Genomic DNA, 24,848 nt, shown 5'->3' with positions numbered 1-24,848 from the left:
AACCAAACTTGTGTACCTTCTGTAGCAACAGTATATACCTTTGCCAACCAAAGTTGGCTATCTTGTCATGGTCTTACTATTTTTACCTTTAGGCCACAGGTGTGTACCTGGTTGTGTTTTATGCAAAGTATTTCACCTTGTAACAAAAGTTGTGTACATTGTTAGGAAATCACCAACAATAAACACAACTTTTTAGGTGAAATACTTTGCTTCAAACACAACCAGGAACACAACTGTGGCAACAAGCTAAAATTTACCCACAGTTATATACCTGGTTTTGAATACCTTTTTACCTTTGAAATACCCTGTATTTAACCTTTTTTTTAAACATGGTTCGCCGCAGAAAGAAATGACAGACAACCATTGTGAAACGATAATTTAACTTTTATTTAAAATATTTTTTTTTTTGTAAAATGTTTTTAATGTGCAAAAAACTTTTTTAATAAAGGTTTTAAACCCAATGGGCATTTTTATTAAAAAACACATTATAAATCTGTGTAGTGTGGGGTGGAAATACTGCTGGAGGGGCTGCGGGACACTTCGACACTGGGAGTGTGGAGAGAGGACTGGGATCATGGTGGGGAAGGAACAGTTAGAGGTGAAGGTGTGGAAAAAGCTACAGAATGGGTGGACATGTGGGAGGCAGAAGAGGTGTTGGGCGGTGGAGTGGAGGGTTGGGCAGGGACTGTAGGAGCAGATGATGTTGATGGCAAGTTGTATGGGGAAGGAGTTTGGTACGGGGCAGGTTGCTAGAAGTGGGGAGATGTCTGGTACTGGGGAGGTTGCTGGTACTGGGGAAGTTGCTGGTGCTGGGGAGGTGGCTGGTGCTGGGGAGGTGGCTGGTGCTGGGGAGGTGGCTGGTATGTAATAGGAGGGGGAGGATGGAAAGTGGCTGGAGGGGGTGCAGGTGGAGGAACTACTGGGGTGGGAGGAGGAGGTTGGGAGGTAACGTGCTGGAGAGCACCGTGGCATGAATGCATTACATGCATCTGCTGGGTAGGAGAGAGCGTTTCCATGCGCTCCACAACAGACCTGAAAAAGGTGTGGTTTGGCGAAGATCTTGCTTCTGAATGCATGGTTTGCAGAAGTGTCTTCACCTCCAGAATGCTGGAGTTGATCTGCTGAAAGCCTGCGAAGATTTGCTCTGACAAGACTTTTAGACAGTTCTGGAAAGATGCATTCAGATGCAAGAACAGATGCATAAGTCTTTTCCTGACCCCTCTGCCGCTGCCGCGCAGTACCCGCAGGTGTACTAGAGGTGGCAGGGGCAGAAGGGTGGGGTAAAGGGAAAGCGATCTCCTCACCAGCAGCTTCATGTAATGTAGGCGGCCACGATGCTCCTGTGCTGGTGGATGGGACAGATGGGTCGAATGTGTGGGAAGGCTGGGAAGGTCCAGATGTACCGGGGCGGTCGAAGTGTCCCTCGGTGCCGGTCTCCTCAGGGATCGCCTCAGAAGGGTCCAATCGTGCAGGCTCCCGAGTGCTGCTCACCGTGCTGTGGAATAAAGAGAAAAAAAAACAATTAAAATAGTGACATGGCATGGCCCTGGCTGAAAAAAAATTGTTACATCTAAACATTTTTTTTTCACATGTGGTGTGTAATATTTACCTTCTGGTGACCATTGTATCCCGGAGGAATGACAGGGCTCGTGCGTACTTGTACTTGATCCTGCGTCCTCCAGATCCACTCGGGGCCCGCATCTCTTTATTGAACTCCTTCTTGAAACGATCCCTCACAGACCGCCACCGCTTCACAATTCTGTCCCCTGAAACAAGAAAGGACAAAGTGGTTAGTATACAACATCAGTGTTTCCCAAACTCCAGTCCTCATGGTCCCCAGGGGTCATGTTTTCAGGATTTCCATAGTAAATAGAAATCCTGAACACATGATCCGTGGGGACCACGAGGACTGGAGTTCGGGAAACACTGGTTTACATCAAGCAACCGGTACTGTATATACTTACGCTCTTTAATCTGGGCCCGAGCATCGAGGTCCTCCCAGCGGTCCACAAGGAGCGAACAGATTTCCTCCCAGAGTCGTCGGGTAACGATCAGGTCAGCATGGCGGCGGTCAGCCATATTCCATAGCGGCTCCCTTTCTCTGACGAGATCGATGAGGTGGTCCACATCAATTCCTCCATTCTCACCGTCTGAGTCGGGAGCACGCTGTGATGGCTGTTAAAGTAAAAGAGAAAAATAGCAAAATTAGTCACCACACTTAAGACATGAAATGAAAAGTGTACCAAAATTTCACTTAAATATTATACTTACACGCTGGTGACCGCCGCGTTGCTGTCGCCGACGACCCTGGGAGGCACTGCGAGGACCTCTTGGACGAGCACCAGATTGGGAAGACTAGAGAAGAAAAGAAAAAAATGTATGTGTTTGGATGTAGGCATTTGTTTGCTGTGTGTGGTCTGCAGAACATTGTTTTCTATGTGTTGTGTGTAGTGTGATGTTGTGTTTCTGCGTTTGATGCAAAAAACTTACCAATTGTGAGCCCACTCCAGGTGTCTGTTCACCTCTTCCTTCTTCTTCTGGGAGCTCCTCTTCAGCTTGTGATTCCTGTTTTGAAATAAAAGGCAATGAACAGACATACTGTATATTACAGAGATTATGGATTTTGGAATTAAAAACTTACCGTCAAACGCTGACGATGCGAGGGAGGGCTCCCAGAAGAAGATGTGCTGTCTAGCTGCTGGCCAGACTCCATGCCTGTGGGTGGTGCTACTGCTGCTGCCAGTGCTGCCACTATTGCTGCTGCTGCATCTCTTGGGCGGCTGTTGAATAAAGAGAAACAAAGGGCCAATGAATATCTTGATTTTCCATGGCCCTAGTTTGGAGGAATGGGGGATTTGATAATTACCGTCTCTCATCTGCTGCTGGACTCCCCTCCCGTTGTTCAGCATGCTGCTCCATTTGGGGTGGTGGTGGTGCTGATGGTGCTGCTGCAGTGGTCTCCTGCCTTCTCCTGCGCCTGGTTGCTGTCTTGGGTGGCATGTTGGGTGTGGCTGAGGGTCCCACTGTCATGCTTTTATATATGTGTCTTGTGGGCAGAGCTACTGAGCATGCTCAGACCAAAAAAAAACGGATCCGGCCACCGGATCCGGCGCATTGCGGCGCTCATAGGCTTTCATTGTGTGAAAAAGCCGGACACACCGGATTCGGCGTGTCCGGCTTTTTCGCCGGAGACAAAAAACGTTACAGTAGCCGTTTTTTCCAGACGCCGGATCGCGACACATTGTCGGACCCGGCGAAAACCGGATGAAACGCATGGCCATCCGGCTCGATCCGGCTCTAATGCAAGTCAATGGGGGGAAACCGGATCCGGCATTGCATTTCGCCGGATCCGGTTTTTGTCAAAAGTGCCGGATCGCGCCTGACGGCGAAAACCTGATGTGTGAAAGAGGCCTTAGGATCTTAGCATCTTGTCTGTCAGCTTGGAAAGTGAAAGTAAAGAGTGCTCCAGCTACACACTCAATTACGATTCTATGATTCTATAGTCTTCAAACAGAGGCTGGACAGACATCTAACTGGGATGATTTAGCGAATCCTGCTTTGAGCAGGGGGTTGGACCAGATAGCCCAGGAGGTCCCTTCCAACTCTACGATTCTATGATTCTATGATTCTATGATTCAATTTAACAATGTATTATTGTCAATATAACACTATTACTGAAGACTAGTGTTGAGCATTCCGATACCGCAAGTATCGGGTATCGGCCGATACTTGCTGTATCGGAATTCCGATACCGACTTCCGATATTTTTTCAATATCGGAATTCGGCATCGGAATCGGAAGTTCAGTTGATTGACGGCCTGACGTCATCATGATGCGCGGTGTGTGCGCATCATGATGCGCCGTCATTTCGGGCCTTCCGGGGGTCTCTGCCGGCCTGCCGGGGGGCTGTGCCGGCCTGCCGGGGGGCTGTGTGGACTGCCCGGGGTCTGTACCGGCCTGCCGGGGGGCTGTGCCGGCCTGCCGGGGGGCTGTGCACCCTGTGGGGGTCTGTACCGGCCTGCCGGGGGGCTGTGCCGGCCTGCCGGGGGGCTGTGCTGATGTCCGGGGGTCTGTGCAAGCATCGTCCGATGGGACTACAAGTCCCATCGGGCGATGCCTGCTACCATGACAGTGATTGACACATTAGCCAATGATGGGACAGTAGTAGTCCCATCATCCGGCTAATGTGTTAAATGTTAAAAAAAAAAAAAAAATACTACATGCATGCTACATACATACTACATGCATGCTACATATATACTACATGCATGCTACATATATACTACATACATACTACATACATGCTACATACATACTGCATGCTACATACATACTACATACATACTACATACATACTACATACATACTACATGCATACTACATGCATGCTACATATATACTACATACATACTACATACATACTACATACATACTACATGCATGCTACATACATACTACATGCATGCTACATATATACTACATACATACTACATACATGCTACATACATACTGCATGCTACATACATACTACATACATACTACATACATACTACATATATACTACATACATACTACATACATGCTACATACATACTGCATGCTACATACATACTACATACATACATACTACATACATACTACATACATGCTACATACTGCATGCTACATACATACTACATACATACTACATGCATGCTACATACATACTACATATATACTACATACATGCTACATACATACTGCATGCTACATACATACTACATACATACTACATGCATACTACATATATACTACATACATACTACATACATGCTGCATGCTACATATATACTACATGCTACATACATACTACATGCATGCTACATACATACTACATATATACTACATGCATGCTACATACATACTACATACTACATATATACTACATACATACTACATATATACTACATACATACTGCATGCTACATACATGCTACATACATACTACATACATACTACATACATACTACATGCATGCTACATGCATGCTACATGCATGCTACATACATACTACATGCATGCTACATACATACCACATACATACTACATGCTACATACATACCACATATATACTACATACATACAATACATTCATACAATACATACATAGACATACAGTACATATAACATAGAGTAACATACTTACCAATACTTGTCACATTGTTCCCCGAAGCCATTGTCTATTCCGGGATAAATATTAACATAACAAACCACAAAAATACTCACCCACGATCCGAAGCAGTCCACGAGTGTGTCCCACGACGATCTTGGGTAGAGAACTGCAGCATCAGATGATGCTGCCGTTCTCTACGGGCTGTAGGAATCCAATGACGGAAGGTAGGTATCCTTCCGCACTGTATTCCTCCGCCACTTAAAAAAAAAAAGTCCCTAGTCTCACTTTATGCCATTGCTGTGTGGGAATTTCCCACACAGCAATGGCATAAAGTGAGACTAGGGACTTTTTTTTTTTTAAGTGGCGGAGGAATACAGTGCGGAAGGATACCTACCTTCCGTCATTGGATTCCTGCAGCCCGTAGAGAACGGCAGCATCATCTGATGCTGCAGTTCTCTACCCAAGATCGTCGTGGGACACACTCGTGGACTGCTTCGGATCGTGGGTGAGTATTTTTGTGGTTTGTTATGTTAATATTTATCCCGGAATAGACAATGGCTTCGGGGAACAATGTGACAAGTATTGGTAAGTATGTTACTCTATGTTATATGTACTGTATGTCTATGTATGTATTGTATGAATGTATTGTATGTATGTAGTATATATGTGGTATGTATGTAGCATGTAGTATGTATGTGGTATGTATGTAGCATGCATGTAGTATGTATGTAGCATGCATGTAGTATGTATGTAGTATGTATGTAGTATGTATGTAGTATATATGTAGTATGTAGTATGAATGTAGTATATATGTAGTATGTATGTAGCATGTAGCATGCATGTAGTATATATGTAGTATGTATGTAGTATGTATGTAGCATGCATGTAGTATATATGTAGTATGTAGCATGTAGTATGTATGTAGCATGCATGTAGTATGTAGCATGTAGTATGTATGTAGCATGCATGTAGTATATATGTAGTATGTATGTAGTATGTATGTAGCATGCATGTAGTATGTATGTAGCATGTAGTATGTAGCATGCATGTAGTATATATGTAGTATGTAGCATGTAGTATGTATGTAGCATGCATGTAGTATATATGTGTTATGTATGTAGCATGTAGCATGCATGTAGTATGTATGTAGTATATATGTGGTATGTATGTAGCATGCAGTATGTATGTAGCATGCATGTAGTATATATGTAGTATGTATGTTGCATGTAGTATTTATGTAGTATGAATGTAGCATGTATGTAGTATGTAGTATGAATGTAGCATGTATGTAGTATGCATGTTGTATGTATGTAGCATGTAATTTTTTTTTTTTTTTTTTTTTTACATTTAACACATTAGCCGGATGATGGGACTACTACTGTCCCATCATTGGCTAATGTGTCAATCACTGTCATGGTAGCAGGCATCGCCCGATGGGACTTGTAGTCCCATCGGACGATGCCTGCACAGACCCCCGGAGCCTGCACAGCCCCCCGGCAGGCCGGCACAGCCCCCCGGCAGGCCGGCACAGCCCCCCCGGAGCCTGCACAGCCCCCCGGCAGGCCGGCACAGCCCCCCGGCAGGCCGGCACAGCCCCCCGGAGCCTGCACAGACCACCGGCAGGCCGGCACAGACCACCGGAGCCTGCACAGACCCCCTGGCAGGCCGGCACAGCCCCCCGAAAGGCCCGTACAGACCCCAGAGAGGCTGTACAAGGGCAGGAAAGGGTTTTTCTTATTCCGATACCGGAAGTCCCATAGACTTGAATGGGACTTCCGGTATCGGAATCGGCGATACCGATACTTTTTTTAAAGATCGGCCGATACCATCCGATACGATACTTTGAAGTATCGGACGGTATCGCTCAACTCTACTGAAGACAGAAATCCATGAAATTTCAATACTAGTAAATAGTAGTTGATGCAATATGTACAATAATAAGCATTATTCCAACAATAAGATATTTCAAAGTTGCTTCTTTTCATGTGTTCTTTTCAGTTATGAAATAAAAATTAAACCGTTACACTTTAAAGCTCTTCCTTTTGGCAGGCGATTATTTTCTTAATTAGTATAGTTTACAATTTTTAAATCTTATATTTTAGGTGTATCTAAAACTGAGACCTCATGTCAGAGAATTCTTGGAAACAATCTGCAAATTATATGAGGTGAACTCTATTTTACTATCTTTATTAACACCCTTGAGCTTAAGGCCTTGTGCACGCGTTGAGTATTTGGTGAGATTTTTACATCAGAATTTCTAATCCAAAACCAGGAGAAGAAAAATCCGAGGAAAGTATAATAGAAATACTTCACCACTTCTGCATTTATCACCCATTCTTGGTTTTGGCTTACAGATACTGAGGGAAAATACTGACCAAAAACTGAACGTGGCCTTACAACGATAGTTACACATACAGGTGTCTATGCAATTGATTGCAACTAGTTTACAGAAGTCAATATAAAGAATATGGGAAAAAAAACGATTTAGGTCCAATACAAAATGCATGTTTTCAGCAACACATCCCCTATTTTTACAGTCAGATAAGCTCTCGACAATAATTATTTACAGGCTTGCATAAATGATCAATTTTGTTGGCTGATTGGGGAAACATTTACACATCCAAAAATCGGAATGAGCATCAATAGCTGAATCGGCTTGTTGTTTATTTGCCCCATAACAAGACTATTCATCAACTGTCACAAGACCTCCTCTCGTGAGCCTGTCCTGCCATGTTTTATGCAATTCACAAGTTCACACAAAGGACCCATTTTTAAGTAAAAAATAAAATACACAGCCTTCTTTAGATTATGCTGAATGAGGTCCTTTTTAGTTGGTTGCATTTTGACATTCAGATTTCGTTCACAATACTTGATCCACCACTAAGTTGATCTTGGCTAATTCTAGAAACTTTTAAAACCATATCTCTTGGATAGAGAGGAGCTGCAATACCCCCAAAGGCCTACCTTTTTCTGTAATCATACAATTAATGTAATATATAATATTGATATACAGTTGAAACCAGAAGTTTACATACACTATATAAAAAGACACAAATGTTTTTCTCAATATCTGACATGAAATCAGAATAAACCTTTCCCATTTTAGGTCAATTAGGATTACCATAATTATTAATATCCGCCAAATGCCAGAATAATGAGAGAGAAAATACTTTAAGGCTTTTTTATTACTTACTGCAAAGTTAAGTTTACATACATTTCATTAGTATTTGGTGACATTGCCCTTAAACTGAATGACTTGGGTCAAACATTTTGGATATCCTTTACAAGCTTCTTGTTTGTACAGATGAAAGCGGCACCTTCAAGTATCTTGAAATCCAATGATGAGCCAGATTTGTGCAAGTCCACAATTCTCTTCCTGATATCTTGGCTGATTTCTTTAGACTTTCCCATGATGTTACACAAAGAAGCAGTGTGTTTCAGGTGTGCATTAAAATACACCCACAGGTGTGTCTCTAATTAACTCAGATGTTACCAAAAGACCTATCAGAAGCTTCCAAACACATGACATCATCATATGGGCAGTCTAGAATTGTTTAAAGGCATAGTAATCTTAGTGCATGTAAACTTTTGACTTTGCAGTAAGTAATAAAAATGCCTTAAAACATTCTCTCTCTCATAATTCTGGCATTTGGCAAATATTAATAATTATGGTAATCCTAATTGACCTAAAATGGGAAAGGTGTATTGAGAAAAACATGCATATGTGTCTTTTTATATAGTGTACGTAAACTTCTGGTTTCAACTGTACCTTTGTACTGAAATAAGTCCTGATAATTTGTACTTATTTTTATTTTTGTCCTGCAGATATTTGTCTTTACCAGAGCAAAGAAATCATATGCTGAAAACATTTTAGAAGTCCTGGACCCACAGAAAAAGCTAATTAGGTGTTTTAAGTTGCATTTTTTTATTGAAATGTTTAGTATATAATAAAAAGGACAAATATAATGTATTTTAGATGTGACTTTTTGTATGTTCTGGTAAATGATACCACAACACCACATATTAGTCATATGAAAACGTTAGATGGCGAAACAGGACATCACTTGTATGCAATCTGTGTAAATTCACCAACAGACGGAGCCACTCAGATAATTAATGAAGCGGTAACTTCTATCTTTTAGGGCAAGCACAAGCAGACCTAAAAAGAGACACTGCTGAACGGAGGCTAGATGGAATAGAAAGTTACTGCTTCATTATAGTGATTGGCACAGTTTCTCAGGGCTTCAGACGGAAACCCCAACAGATTCACAGACTTGTGACAGAAAAATAATGTCAACTTTGCCTTATACTTTGCATTGATAAATACTGATAAATAGCAATAATATTCAGATTGCACTTTTTAAATTGTTTTTCTGAATCTGCAGGCATCGCCTCTACCAGGAACATTGTGTTTGTGTATCAGGTCGTTATGTAAAAGACTTGAATGTTCTAGATAGGGATCTGGCCAAAACTGTGGCACTGGACACTTTGACTTATACTCTTCCCTTTCATGTAAGTTCATTGTGTCTTCTGGTTGTGGAACTATTAAAATATGACACAATTAACATTTGCTATATTGTATCTATTTTTTTGTCAGCTTACGAACAGAGTTCCAGTAAGGCGTTGGTCAGGAAACCAATCGGATAACGAACTTCTGACTTTGCTACCAGTTCTAGAGCAAATGACTCATATGGTGAGCAACCTTCTATTTTTTTTAAATAAATCATCATGAAGCTCTCTACTCCTCTTGTATACACCCCAAAATACCTCTTTATAAAGTTGTAGTGCATTGCCTATTCCTAATTGTTTTTCGCTTTACCTGGACAGGAGGATGTTCGGCTATATATTTCAGAAAAATTTTAGTGATGACTTGGTTGCGTCATGAAAACTCTGCAATACACAACCAATACATTAAAGCTGGATGAATGTAACTCAATTGTCAACTGTTATTTTTATTTGTTTTGTATGCATCCATAAAATTTTATTCAATAAAAACATTAATTTTGTACAGCTTATGTTTTAGTGAATTAAAATGGCGTAAGAGCCAAAATATAAGGTGTTTAAGGAAACAAAGCTATAGAAGGAAAAAATGGACTTTAGATTTTCTAATTAATCAATATAGTATGTATTGGGTTAGATTTGTGAATCCTTCATATTGGTACTTTAAGCTTAAAGTAACCTGCTATGTGCAGAAATGCTAGTTATCTGCAGCTATAGGGTTAATCAAGTAAAGCAATCAATTATTACTCTTGTTAGTGTCTCAGGGGTCTCAAGCCATTGTTCTCCCAGTCACTTGTCCCATTATGGGATAGTAGAACCAGTGGAGCCATCACCACAGGGGATCTCGCATGCAGTTCCCGGTGAGGGGCTCGATATCAGGAAAATACCTCCACCAATGCACAGTCCTCTTTTGAGGGACTATTTTCCTAAGGGCCGGGCTCAATTCCGGGGAGTGGCTTTGGGTATTTAGGACATAGACTATGAAATGGAGTTGTTGTTGCTGACTGGACCTGGATACATGAATACAGTCATAGCATCCATCGTTTGAGGAGCATTGGCTGTGACTGCAGACTTTACCAGGAGATACAAAAGCTGAGAGCATACCAAAAGGTGGGAGACTGTGGGTATCGCCTGGTACAGGGGTAGTGGCAATACCTGCCCTGTGTTGGGAATCTCATGGACTGGAGGCATTGAATTGTGGCCGTCTGCCCGGAGCTGCTGTGAGACCGTGGACATAAGTGATAAAGAAAATACCTGCCAAAGCGATTATTACAACCCCACAACCTCAGATCCTCACATAGTCCTATTGATTTCATCCTAGAAATATGAGCCCAGGACCAAGCATATAAAAGCTGGGTTGCACAAAAGAAAGTTGTTCATATATGAGGGGCTGCCTATGCCGATGAAATCCATAATTAATTTCTCCTTCCCTCAAGGAAACCAAAAATAACTGTAGGTAGAAACGTTTAGACATTTCTGTTATTTCTCCCTTTTTATTTTATAACTGTTTTGCATATTTGTGCATTTTTTTTTTTTTTTACCTTTTTATATTTTTTATTGTAAGCACTGCATATTTTTATATTAAAACTTGAAATATTTAATAATTTTGATTCATGTATGCTCTAAAGTAGACACAGCCTTCCAGAGAGTGCGTGACCTCTTGATTGTCAGACAGTAACATATTTTGAGGAATCATCACCTCCTGTGTTTGAGTAGTGGAAGCTTGAGTAACCGGGGTGTGTTGGCTGTGTGGGGTGTGATTTATGCTAACTTGCCCAGAACAGAGTATAAGTACTGGATTAAGTGTGAGGAGATAAATTATCCCTTGCAGGTGCACCCCAAGTCAAGTGCTGAAGTGTGTATGTGACACTATGTAATATATTGCTTTTAATCAGCCTATTTTTCTGTGTAGTTTAAATAAAGTATCTTACAGTACCAATTAAAGAAAAAATTGGACAGTAGAAAATAATATAGATAATTGGTATGAAATCAATAATTTATAATATTATTTAATAGTTGCTTTTTGTAGTGTTGGCAAAGTCCAGATAAACCTTGTAAGTGATAAGTTTGGTTCAAGACAGGAAATTGTTATTCCTTGGTAGCAAAATTTAAAGAGGAGCAAGTACAAATATTAAAAGTTGTATTGTCCAGACAAGGAGTCCAATGTCAGAAGCTAGGAGGGTATGTCATAAACAGAAGGAAGAGACAAAAGTGTGGTCAGGTAACATTCCAAGGTCAGAGTACTGGGATGATAACAGATCAGGGATGAAGGCATTAAACAGACTAATGATCAAAACGAAGTCCAAGGTCCGGCAACAAAAGATCAAGCATACAAAACTCATGGCACAGGAAGTACAAACCTTAACAGCTGAATGTACATCTGGCAGAGGTCTGGGAGAAAGAGCTCAGTTAAGTTGCATGGCAATCGCCTGGAATAATGAACAGTTGGAGATAGCCGATGCCTCCTAGTCTCAGGATAGTTGAGCTGTCAATCAACACACTGATAGCTCATCTCGCCCCTGTACCAGATTGGATGGCTAAGCTGTCAAAGTACTGACCGCTTCAACACGCCCCTATACCAGATTGGACAACCAAGCTGTCGGTAACTGCATCCCAGACACACTGAGGTGTCAAACCGTGACAATTAGAGTTGAGCGACTTTTGGTTATTTAGGGTCGCGTTTCGTTTCGTGAAACCCGACTTTTCCAAAAGTCGGGTCGAGCAAGATCGTCCGATTATAGGGAAAAGTCGGGGTCGTCCCGAAACACGAAACCCAATGTAAGTCAATGGGGAATAAAAGTCGGCAGTGAGAGGAGGACAGGAAACACACCTACAGTGCCCATTTGAATGCCAAAAGCATCAATTCTTCTTTCTTAAGCTTGTCAACCTTAATTAACTTCATAATACAAGTTACGCACTGAAAAATGGGGGTTATTTGGCTACAAACTGTGGGGGGGGAGGGCTGGCTCAAGGTTTTCATGTGCCCTGGGCGAAAGAGCGCCCCTTTAACACATACCACAACTCATCATGCTCCGATAAGGCAGAGAAATAGCGGTATAGTACAATGAAAAATACCTCACTTTTTACATCTCATGACGAGGCCCATCTATTTCTCCATACAGAATCATTGGTCCCATATAATGTTTGAAACAGTATATGATGAGCTCCACATAATGCTACAGTATATGTTGGTCCCCATGGATGAAGCTCCACTGTCTTATGGGCCCAAATAATGCTCCAAACATAATGGGCCCCATTTCTAATGCTCTAGTGTATAATGGGCCCTGTAAATGCTGCTCCAGTGTCTGATGTCCACCTTTGGAATGCTCCAGTGTATGGTGGGCCCCATCTATCATTCTCCAGAGTATAGTGCTCCCCAAAAATTGCTGTCCCAACATTGAAAACAATCAAATAAGTCTCCTCGCTAGGGAATCCCTGTACTTGTCTGGACAGGTGCTGTAGCTTGCTTAACAGCTCGCCAGCCGTTCTCACGCCCAGTATGGATTACACGTGATTGCACAAAGGTGAGAAAGGGTACCGTATCCCCAGATAACATGTATGGATAGCGTACACATTCAAAATATATGTCTCAGGAGGCAGGCTCAGACGGTGTTAGGCCCAGTATGGATTGCACGTGATTGCACAAAGGTTAGAAAGGGTACCGTATCCCCGGATAACATGTATGGATAGCGTACACATTCAAAATATATGTCTATACAGCATGAGGCAGGCTCAGACGGTGTTAGGCCCAGTATGGATTGCACGTGATTGCACAAAGGTTAGAAAGGGTACCGTATCCCTGGATAACATGTATGGATAGCGTACACATTCAAAATATATGTCTATACAGCATGAGGCAGGCTCAGACGGTGTTAGGCCCAGTATGGTTTGCACGTGATTGCACAAAGGTTAGAAAGGGTACCGTATCCCTGGATAACATGTATGGATAGCGTACACATTCAAAATATATGTCTCAGGAGGCAGGCTCAGACGGTGTTAGGCCCAGTATGGATTGCACGTGATTGCACAAAGGTTAGAAAGGGTACCGTATCCCCGGATAACATGTATGGATAGCGTACACATTCAAAATATATGTCTATACAGCATGAGGCAGGCTCAGACGGTGTTAGGCCCAGTATGGATTGCACGTGATTGCAAAAAGGTTATAAAGGGTACCGTATCCCTGGATAACATGTATGGATAGCGTACACATTCAAAATATATGTCTCAGGAGGCAGGCTCAGACGGTGTTAGGCCCAGTATGGATTGCACAAAGGTTAGAAAGGGTACCGTATCCCCGGATAACATGTATGGATAGCGTACACATTCAAAATATATGTCTATACAGCATGAGGCAGGCTCAGACGGTGTTAGGCCCAGTATGGATTGCACGTGATTGCACAAAGGTTAGAAAGGGTACCGTATCCCTGGATAACATGTATGGATAGCGTACACATTCAAAATATATGTCTCAGGAGGCAGGCTCAGACGGTGTTAGGCCCAGTATGGATCGCACGTGATTGCACAAAGGTTAGAAAGTGTACCGTATCCTTGGATAACAAGTATGGATAGCGTACACATTCAAAATATATGTCTCAGGAGGCAGGCTCAGATGGTGTTAGGCCCAGTATGGATTGCACGTGATTGCACAAAGGTTAGAAAGGGTACCGTATCCCTGGATAACATGTATGGATAGCGTAAACATTCAAAATATATGTCTATACAGCATGAGGCAGGCTCAGACAGTGTTAGGCCAAGTATGGATTGCACGTGATTGCACAAAGGTTAGAAAGGGTACCGTATCCCTGGATAACATGTATGGATAGCGTACACATTCAAAATATATGTCTATACAGCATGAGGCAGGCTCAGACGGTGTTAGGCCCAGTATGGATTGCACGTGATTGCACAAAGGTTAGAAAGGGTACCGTATCCCTGGATAACATGTATGGATAGCGTACACATTCAAAATATATGTCTATACAGCATGAGGCAGGCTCAGACGGTGTTAGGCCCAGTATGGATTGCACGTGATTGCACAAAGGTTAGAAAGGGTACCGTATCCCTGGATAACATGTATGGATAGCGTACACATTCAAAATATATGTCTATACAGCATGAGGCAGGCTCAGACGGTGTTAGGCCCAGTATGGATTGCTCGTGATTGCACAAAGGTTAGAAAGGGTACCGTATCCCTGGATAACATGTATGGATAGCGTACACATTCAAAATATATGTCTCAGGAGGCAGGCTCAGACTGTGTTAGGCCCAGTATGGATTGCACGTGATTGCACAAAGGTTAGAAAGGGTACCGTATCCCTGGATAACATGTATGGATAGCGTACACATTCAAAATATATGTCTCAGGAGGCAGGCTCAGACGGTGTCAGGCACAGTATGGATTTGACGGCCCAGATTACACAGCGGAGGAGCAGGGAGAGGTAAAGATTGCAAATGCTGGGGCCCTGCCCAAGCAAAGGGGGCCCACTCGTGGGCGTCGGTACTGGCACTGGGCCCCTCATAGTACAGCGGTGTGTCTGACGGCGGGTGTGCACCACCACCGTCAGAGACACTTGATTGCACTATGAGGGACCCTGTGCCAGTGCCCGCGCCCAAGAGTCGGCCTACCCACCTGTCCAGGGCAACGGCACTCGCACGGTGTCGTGCGCTAGGTGGTGACCCCGGCCATGGGGGGGGAGACAGCACAGTTAGGGAGTTTTAGAAAGTGGCATATGTTGATGTTGGACATTCAGCTGATGCAAAAGGCGAAATAGGTGAAGTACCAGGAAGAGGTGGACCAAAGCAAGCCATTTTTCTGTCACCCTATGTGTCATCAGGGGAAGGTGGGACAAAATCCTTGGAAACCCATGCGTGGTTCATTTTAATGAAGGTTAGATCATCCACATTTTGGGTTGACAGACGGGTCCTTTTTTCTGTCACGATTGATCCAGCTGCACTGAAGACTCTTTCTGATAGCACACTTGCAGCTGGGCAAGCGAGCTCCTGTAAGGCATATTGGGCCAATTCAGGCCAGGTGTCCAGTTTAGCGGCCCAATAGTCAAAGGGGAATGACCTGTGTGGGAGAACATCGATATGGGAGGAAAAGTAGTTTGTAACCATAGTTGACAACTGCTGTCTCCTGTCACTTTCCATCGATGCAGTATTACCAGTATTTGAGCGGTATTTGAAAAATCAGTCCAAAACATTGTCATGAAACCCCTGTCTCCAACGCCACTTCTGCTGTGTGCACCACGAACACCTCTGCCAAGCTGCCCCTGGCCCGTACGGCTCGTGTGAGAACCATCACCGCTGCTGTGTGCTGGGAATGCCTCAAGCAACCGATTTACCAGAGTTGCTTGTTTATTAGCCAATATTAGGTCAAGGTTCTCCTGTGGCATGATGTTTTGTAATTTGCCTTTATAGCGTGGATCCAGGATGCTGGCCAACCAGTAGTCGCCATCGTTCATCATTTTGGCAATGCGGGGGTCCCTTTTTAGGATCCGCAAGGCATAATCTGACATGTGGGCCAATGTTCCCGGTGTCAATGATGCACTGCGAGTGCTGGGTGGAGGAGCACTTTCTGGCAAATCCACATCCCTCCAGTCACGCACAAACCCTGTACCAGACCTTGCCACGCCAACATTTTCACTTGCCCCACGAGATGCATCCTCCTCCCCTAAGTAATCATCCCCATCATCATCCTCCTCCTCCTCTTCTTCCTCCACCTCGTCCAGGAGAGGTCCCTGAGCAGACAAGGGCTGAATGTCATCAAGGATTCCCTCCTCCTCTTCCTCCTCATCAACATTGGCTGCAGACGCCTGCTCCTTAAGGTGCGTCAAAGTTTGCATGAGCAGACGCATAAGTGGGATGCTCATGCTTAGGATGGCGTCGTCTGCGCTTACCAGCCGTGTGCATTCCTCAAAACACTAAAGGACTTTACAAAGGTCTTTCAGCTTCGACCACTGCACACCTGTCAACTCCATGTCTGCTCTCAAAGTGCCTGGCCGTGTATCCTCCCACAAATGCATTATGGCCTGCCTCTGCTCGCACAGCCGCTCCACCATGTGCAGGGTGGAGTTCCACCTTGTTGCAATGTCGATAATGAGGCGGTGGTTGGGAAGGTGGAGCAATCGCTGCAGCTTCTGCATACGAACGGAGTGTACAGGCGACCAGCGGATGTGCGCGCACAGTCTTCGCACCTTCTGGAGCAGGGCTGTTAACTCCGGATAATTTTTGAGGAAGCACTGCACCACCAGGTTCAAGGTGTGAGCCAAGCAAGGTATGTGGCTGAGTTTTGAAAGGGCTATGGCTGCCACAAAATTACGGCCGTTATCACTAACTACCTTGCCTGCCTCAAGATGTACACTGCCCAGCCATGACTCAGTTTGTCGCTTCAAGTACTTGGCCAGCACCTCGGCGGTGTGTCTGTCGCCCAAACACATCATCTGCAACACAGCCTGCTGACGCTTTCCACTAGCTGCTCGATAGGGGGACACATCGTGTGCAACAGTGGCAGCTGCAGATGGAGTGCTCGTACGACTGCGCTCTGTGGACGAGCTTTCGCTTCTGGAGGAGGTGGAGGAGGAGGAGGGTCGAACGCCTACAGCCAACTGTTTCCTATACCGTGGGCTAGGCAGCACTGTCCCACCACCGCTGTCCGCTGTGGACCCTGCATCCACCACATTAACCCAGTGCGCAGTGATGGACACGTAACGGCCCTGGCCATGCCGACTGGACCATGCATCAGTTGTGAGGTGCACCTTTCCGCTCACTGACTGCTTGAGTGCATGGACAATGCGGTCTTTCACATGATGGTGGAGGGCTGGGATGGCTTTGCGAGAGAAGAAGTGGCGACTGGGTAGGTCATAGCGTGGTACTGCATAGGCCATGAGTTCGCGGAAAGCTGTGCTTTCCACCAACCGAAAGGGCATCATCTCAAACGAGATTAGTTTGGCAATGTGGGCGTTCAAACCCAGTGTACGCGGATGAGAGACTGAGTACTTTCTTGACCTACTCATAGTGTCTGGGAGGGTGAGCTGGACTTGAGAGCTGCATATGGTGGAAGTAGCGGTGGACAGGGCGGACTGAGAGAGGGTTGATGATGGTGATGGAGTTAGTGTTCTTTCTGATGGCCTAGAATCAGTCTTTCGTTGATATAACAGTGGGATTCCCTGACTGCTGTGGCCTTGCAACGACACCTCAACATTTGCTGCTGTGCTAACCGGTGGGCTTACAGTGGGGGAAACAATGTAGCGTTGCTGACTACCTTCGTTGTGATCAGTTGCACATGTGGCACTTGAGGTTTGGTGTTGTGTCCACGCTTGCAAGTGCATGCTGGTTAAATGTCTAAGCATGCAACTGGTATTCAAATTTTTCAGATTTTTCCCTCGGCTAAAGGTCTTTGCGCACTTCTTACAGATAACCTTGGCCTGATCATGAGGATTTTGTTCAAAAAAGTGCCACACTGCACTCTTCCTACTTTGGCAGACATTTTGCGGCCTAGCACGCTGTGATCTTTTGACCCTCTGGACAAGCTGTCCAGCAACTCTTTTGATGTTTGGAACCTGTCTTTGGAGTGCTCCGGGCCTGCCAGATAACAGCTGTTGCGATGTCGATGTCTGCTGTGGATGCTCCTCATCTGAGCTATTGGAAGCAGCACCCTCTTCCCCCAATGGATGCCAATCTGGGTCAACAACTGGGTCATCCATCACCTCCTCTTCTATGTCATGTGCACCTTCCTCTGTGTCACCGTGTATGGTGGTATAGTGTGCGGGAAGGGGCACCTGAGTCTCATCAGGGTCAGAATCTGGCTCTGTACACTGCGAGGACAATGTAGTGCTCTGAGTGAATGTACCAGCAGAATCATCCATCAGCGGCTGTGCATCAGTGCACTCCATGTCAGATTCATCTTGGCCTGGGTAATTCACCATTTCACTTGATAATCCAGGCATGGTATGTGAAAACAGCTCCATGGAGTAATCAGTAGTATGGCCTGCGTCATCCTTCAATCTTGGTTGGGGTGAAGGACACAAGGAAAGGTGTGGTTCATGAACATGAGCCTCCAATGACGACTCAGTGCTTTTACTTTTTACAACTGAAGAAGAGGAGGCGATAGAGCTGGAGGCTGAGTCAGCAATGTAAGACAAAACTTTTTCCTGATGCTCTGGCTTTAAAAGCGGTTTGCCAACTCATAGAAAACTAAGCGTTCGAGGCCTTATGTAGCCAGACGATGACGCAGGCTCAACACCTTCTGCATTCGGTCCTATTTTGCTCTTGCCACTACCTTCAGATCCACCACCAACACCATCATTACCAGCTGCCAACCCCCGCCCAATTCCACGGCCTCTTCCACCAGCCTTCCTCATTTTTGGTAGAAATGTAGACAAAATCCAACAAACTATATAGTATGTAAAACAAGGTGTCTATAGGACAGGGGAGATTTTGAATTTCTGCACACACTTTTGGACACTGGACACTTTTGGATTGTGTGAGGCCCACTGATATCTGAGCGCTATGTGACAGGCTCGATGGCACAGCTGTGACCTAAGTGACTAGAGAATAAGTGAGATTTTGAATCTCTGCACACACTTTTGGACACTGGACACTTTTGGATTGTGTGAGGCCCAATGAATATCTGAGCGCTATGTGACAAGCTCGATGGCACAGCTGTGACCTAAGTGACTAGAGGATAAGTGAGAGTTTGAATCTCTGCACACACTTTTGGACACTGGACACTTTTGGATTGTGTGAGGCCCAATGAATATCTGAGCGCTATGTGACATGCTCGATGGCACAGCTGTGACCTAAGTGACTAGAGGATAAGTGAGAGTTTGAATCTCTGCACACACTTTTGGACACTGGACACTTTTGGATTGTGTGAGGCCCAATGAATATCTGAGCGCTATGTGACAAGCTCGATGGCACAGCTGTGACCTAAGTGACTAGAGGATAAGTGAGAGTTTGAATCTCTGCACACACTTTTGGACACTGGACACTTTTGGATTGTGTGAGGCCCAATGAATATCTGAGCGCTATGTGACAAGCTCGATGGCACAGCTGTGACCTAAGTGACTAGAGGATAAGTGAGAGTTTGAATCTCTGCACACACTTTTGGACACTGGACACTTTTGGATTGTGTGAGGCCCAATGAATATCTGAGCGCTATGTGACAAGCTCGATGGCACAGCTGTGACCTAAGTGACTAGAGGATAAGTGAGAGTTTGAATCTCTGCACACACTTTTGGACACTGGACACTTTTGGATTGTGTGAGGCCCAATGAATATCTGAGCGCTATGTGACAAGCTCGATGGCACAGCTGTGACCTAAGTGACTAGAGAATAAGTGAGATTTTGAATCTCTGCACACACTTTTGGACACTGGACACTTTTGGATTGTGTGAGGCCCAATGAATATCTGAGCGCTATGTGACAAGCTCGATGGCACAGCTGTGACCTAAGTGACTAGAGGATAAGTGAGAGTTTGAATCTCTGCACACACTTTTGGACACTGGACACTTTTGGATTGTGTGAGGCCCAATGAATATCTGAGCGCTATGTGACAAGCTCGATGGCACAGCTGTGACCTAAGTGACTAGAGGATAAGTGAGAGTTTGAATCTCTGCACACACTTTTGGACACTGGACACTTTTGGATTGTGTGAGGCCCAATGAATATCTGAGCGCTATGTGACAAGCTCGATGGCACAGCTGTGACCTAAGTGACTAGAGAATAAGTGAGATTTTGAATCTCTGCACACACTTTTGGACACTGGACACTTTTGGATTGTGTGAGGCCCAATGAATATCTGAGCGCTATGTGACAGGCTCGATGGCACAGCTGTGACCTAAGTGACTAGAGAATAAGTGAGATTTTGAATCTCTGCACACACTTTTGGACACTGGACACTTTTGGATTGTGTGAGGCCCAATGAATATCTGAGCGCTATGTGACAAGCTCGATGGCACAGCTGTGACCTAAGTGACTAGAGGATAAGGGAGATTGGATTGCTTTTAAAAAAGCAGTTTGCGGAGCAGTGGGTAAACAGCAATGCCAGCCTGTCAGGAAGCCTTAAAAGGCAGCCCAACAACCAACACCACTGATACACCACTATATAGCCTCCCCTTGCACTGCACACAGTGACTGGTGTGTTGTGCAGGCCAAATTGCTATCAGCAGCAGAAGCAGTTTTTTTTTCTTCTCAGCAGGACAAAAAAAAAAAATTGGGATTGCTTTTAAAAAAGCAGTTTGAGGCCCAATGAATATCTGAGCGCTATGTGACAGGCTCGATGGCACAGCTGTGACCAAAGTGACTAGAGGATAAGGGAGATTGGATTGCTTTTAAAAAAGCAGTTTGCGGAGCAGTGGGTAAACAGCAATGCCAGCCTGTCAGGAAGCCTTAGAAGGCAGCCCAACAACCAACACCACTGATACACCACTATATAGCCTCCCCTTGCACTGCACACACAGTGACTGGTGTGTTGTGCAGGCCAAATCGCTAGCAGCAGAAGCAGTTTTTTGGTCTTCTTCCCTGCCTAACGCTCTCCCTACAGAATCAGCAGCAACTTCTCCCTATACTGAGATCGGCAGAAGTAAGATGGCGGTCGGCGTGCACGCCCTTTTATACCCCCTGTGACACCCACCAAAGCAAGCCAATCACTTGCATGCCCTTCTGAAAGATGGTGGTGACCCGTGCCTATGTCATCACGTTGCCCACAGTGTCCGTGGATCCTGATTGGCTGAAAAAGAGCGCAAAACAAACTTTTGAAACGCGACTTTGGCGCGTAAGTCGCCGACCTCGTGGCCGACCTCATCCTAGGGTCGGGTTTCGTTTCATGAAACCCGACTTTGCCAAAAGTCGGCGACTTTTGAATTTTTTCGACCCGTTTCGCTCAACTCTAGTGACAATAATAAATCAATGTTTGAAAATTTGTTGTATTGTCAAGAAAATTTCTAACTATAATTGTAATCCAGTCATCATAATCAAATAAATGTGATATTCTGATTCCTTGACTAGAGAAATTGTTTAAAATATTGTAAAAGAAGCAGCCCTGCATCTGGAGGAGGGATGGAGAGAATTCTGTTTACCAGGTTTATTTGAATTGTCACTGAAAGTTTCCATTGACATTTTCTGCCTGCTCAGAGAAGAAATCTTGTGGTGTTTTGGAGGAATTTCCTGCCTTGCATAAGGTACTGTCACACTAAGCGATATCGCTAGCAATATCGCTAAAACTTGTGACGTCATAGCGATATTGCTAGCGACATCGCTGTGTCTGATACTTACCTACGACCCGCTCCCCCGCTGGTTATCGCTGATCGCGCGAGAACGTCCTGGACCACTTCTCGTCGTCAGCTTCCTGCGGCGCTTCCTGTGGAGAGACAAGCGACGAGCGTGGAGCCGGGCGGGAGGACGTCATGATCACCTAGTGTGACAGGTAAGTAGCGACCCCCATCCCCAGCGATGTCGCTGGTGAGATCTGCCTGTGTGGCAGCTCACTAGCGACCACTTAGCGATGTACCAGCGATCCTGACCGCGTCATATCGCTGGTCGGGATCGCTGGTACATCGCTAAGTGTGACAGTACCTTAAGTAGCTTTTGGATTATTCCTTGAGTGAAAGGGTGGATCTCAGATAACGCCTTCTTGACCCTTTATAGTCTGGTTTCCTCTCTTTACACTCTACAGAAACTTCTACAAAAGTCTCTTAACTATCTACTAACAGTAAAATCTAATGGTCTTTACTCCCTGCTGATTCTTCTGGATCTATCTGCAGAATTCAACACTGTAGATCACCAGCTCCTCATCACTATGCTCTACTACAGTGGGTACAGAAAGTATTCAGACCTTTTTAAATTTTTCACTCTTTGTTTCATTGCAGCCATTTGATAAATTAAAAAAAGTTTATTTTTTCTTCTCATTAATGTACAGAACACTCTGCATGCCATCTTGACTGAAAAAAACAGTAATGTTGAAAATTTTGCAAATTTATTAAACAGAAAAACTGAAATCACATGATCATGAGTATTCAGACCCTTTGCTCAGTATTGACTATAAGCACCCCTTTGAGCTAGCACAGCCATGTGTCGTCTTAGGAATGATGCAACAAGTTTTTCACCTGGATTTGGGGATCCTCTGCCATTCTTCCTTGCAGATCCTCTCCAGTTTCCATCAGGTTGGATGTGAACGTTGGTGGACAACCATTTTCAGGTCTCACCAGAGATGTTCAATTGGGTTTAGGTCAGGGCTCTGGCTATGCCAGTCAAGAATGGTCAAAGAGTTGTTCTGAAGCCACTCCTTTGTTATTTTAGCTATGTGCTTAGGGTCATTGTCTTGTTGGGAGGTGAATCTTCGGCCAAGTCTGTGGTCCAGAGCACTCTGGAAGAGGTTTTCATCCAGGATATCTCTGTACTTGGCCGCATTCATGTTTCCTTCAATTGCAACCAATCGTCCTGTCCCTGCGGCCACATTCCGACGAGACATGCATGGCCTCATTCAGTTCATTTTCATTGAGTGAGGCCACACATGTCTAATAAGCATGTGACCGCATGTATGTAAATCACCAACATGAGAGAATTCTCACTGCGTGCAGTGAGCACTGTGAGAATTGAGAAGTCTGTAGTCACTTAGAATGGCTGCAGACTCATCACAAACATGGACAGCCCCTTTAATATTTCTAACATAAATAAAAACATGAGAATTAGTCAGTATCTCAAATAACATTTACATCCTGGTGCCTTATATATGTCATTGTCTCTGGAATCGTTCTACTTCTTTTCTTCATCTTATCCAGATCCCATGATGAGTTTTCTCATCCACAAACATCTCTGCAGAATTCCATCTTCTACGCTCTTTTGCAGAAAATCTCTACATGATGCCCTTAAAGATAGAAGTGTCATTATAATGCTCCTGAATAAAAAAAAATGCCCATCGCTATATTGTCTGCACAAAATATGTCCCTCTTATCATACATGCTCTATACACTGACCTCTCCTTTCCATACTGGCCCCCTCTGCACACTGTCCTCTCACACTGTGCCCTCCCTATAGAGCCTAGTCTCTAGACTGTACTCTGTCATCACACTCCCCCCTCCTTGGTACACTGTCCCCTCCTGGCTGTACCCTGTCTCCCAATGTTGTTCTGTGCCCACTCACTTTTCTTCACCCATACTGTCTCCTCACACTATTCCCCTCCCTCCTTATACTGTCTCCTCCCACATCCACCTGTTCACCATACTGTCTCCTCATATATTTACCCCCTCACTTTCTATACTGCCTACTCACACATGCCCCTCACACATACCCCCACTGTGTCTGCACACATCCTATCTCCCTCACTCCCCGTACTGTCCACATACATTTTTCACATTGTTACTCATACTGTGTCCGCATACATTCCCCTGTTCGCTTCCCATACTGTCTACACCCATCCCCACTCACCATACTGTCTGCACCCATTCCCCCATACTATTTCCTCATACATGCCCCCCATACTGTTTCCTTGTACATGCCCCCATTCCCCAGTATTGTTTCCTCATACATGCCCCCCATTCCCCCATACTGTTTCCTCATACATGCCCCCCATTCTCCTGTACGGTTTCCTCACACATGCCCCCCATTCCCCCATACTGTTTCCTCATATATGCCTCCCTTTCCCCTGTACTTTTTCCTCATACATGCTCTGCATCTCCCCCTTTGCTCCTCATTTTGTTTCCTCAAATCTCCACTCACATATTAAATCCCGCATCTCCAATCCAAATCTCCCATTAACCATCCCATGATAGTTCAGTACCCCAACACACGTTTCACATATAACTTCGTTAGGGTGTACTGGGGCAGTGTTCCTGTAAGTTCATATATATGGTAGAGAAAGTTTTACACTTTTTTATCCAAATGTAACGACTCCTTGTTCACCAACAAAACCGCTCAAAGCTCCTTGCTTTCCCTTCACCCATGACAGCACACCTGAGAGAGGGATCCGCCCCACCAGGACAGGAACCTACTGAGATATAAGGGGCGGCACCTCTCCCCCGCTAAAGTTTGGGTTCCTGTCCTGGAAGGAACCCTACGGTCGGCGATGCCTGTCATGGGCAAAGAAAAAAAAAAAGAAGAAGAAAAAAGAAAAAAAAAAAACCCAGCCCCGTCCCGGCGCGGGAAGAACAGGTATCTTACCTGTAGCACCGGCCGTCGGGTGCTGGAAGCACAG

General features: G+C 44.6%; 1 protein-coding gene across 10 annotated transcripts in view; it reads left to right on the top strand.

The window, feature by feature from the left end:
* The window catches only part of LOC141049788 (CTD small phosphatase-like protein 2-A), a 239,192-nt gene extending 229,030 nt beyond the window's left edge, over positions 1–10,162 (top strand). For 8 of the 10 annotated variants that reach the window (XM_073546573.1, XM_073546612.1, XM_073546555.1 and 5 more), the window contains 5 exons: positions 7,255–7,317; positions 8,978–9,057; positions 9,538–9,664; positions 9,750–9,845; positions 9,980–10,162. In XM_073546573.1, coding sequence (XP_073402674.1) covers positions 7,255–7,317; positions 8,978–9,057; positions 9,538–9,664; positions 9,750–9,845; positions 9,980–10,015 — 402 coding nt within the window. In that variant the 3' untranslated portion in view covers positions 10,016–10,162. The remainder of the gene's footprint in view (positions 1–7,254; positions 7,318–8,977; positions 9,058–9,537; positions 9,665–9,749; positions 9,846–9,979) is intronic. The other 2 variants (XM_073546602.1, XM_073546633.1) reach the window with 1 other exon arrangement.
* The last annotated feature ends 14,686 nt before the right edge of the window (positions 10,163–24,848 follow it).

The sequence above is a fragment of the Dendrobates tinctorius genome, unplaced genomic scaffold (assembly GCF_039654945.1).
Source record: "Dendrobates tinctorius isolate UK_male_01 unplaced genomic scaffold, ASM3965494v1 ptg000011l, whole genome shotgun sequence".
Lineage (NCBI taxonomy): Eukaryota > Metazoa > Chordata > Amphibia > Anura > Dendrobatidae > Dendrobates > Dendrobates tinctorius.
The sequence above is the reverse complement of the archived record's forward strand: the minus strand, read 5'-3'. Positions and strand labels throughout refer to the sequence as shown.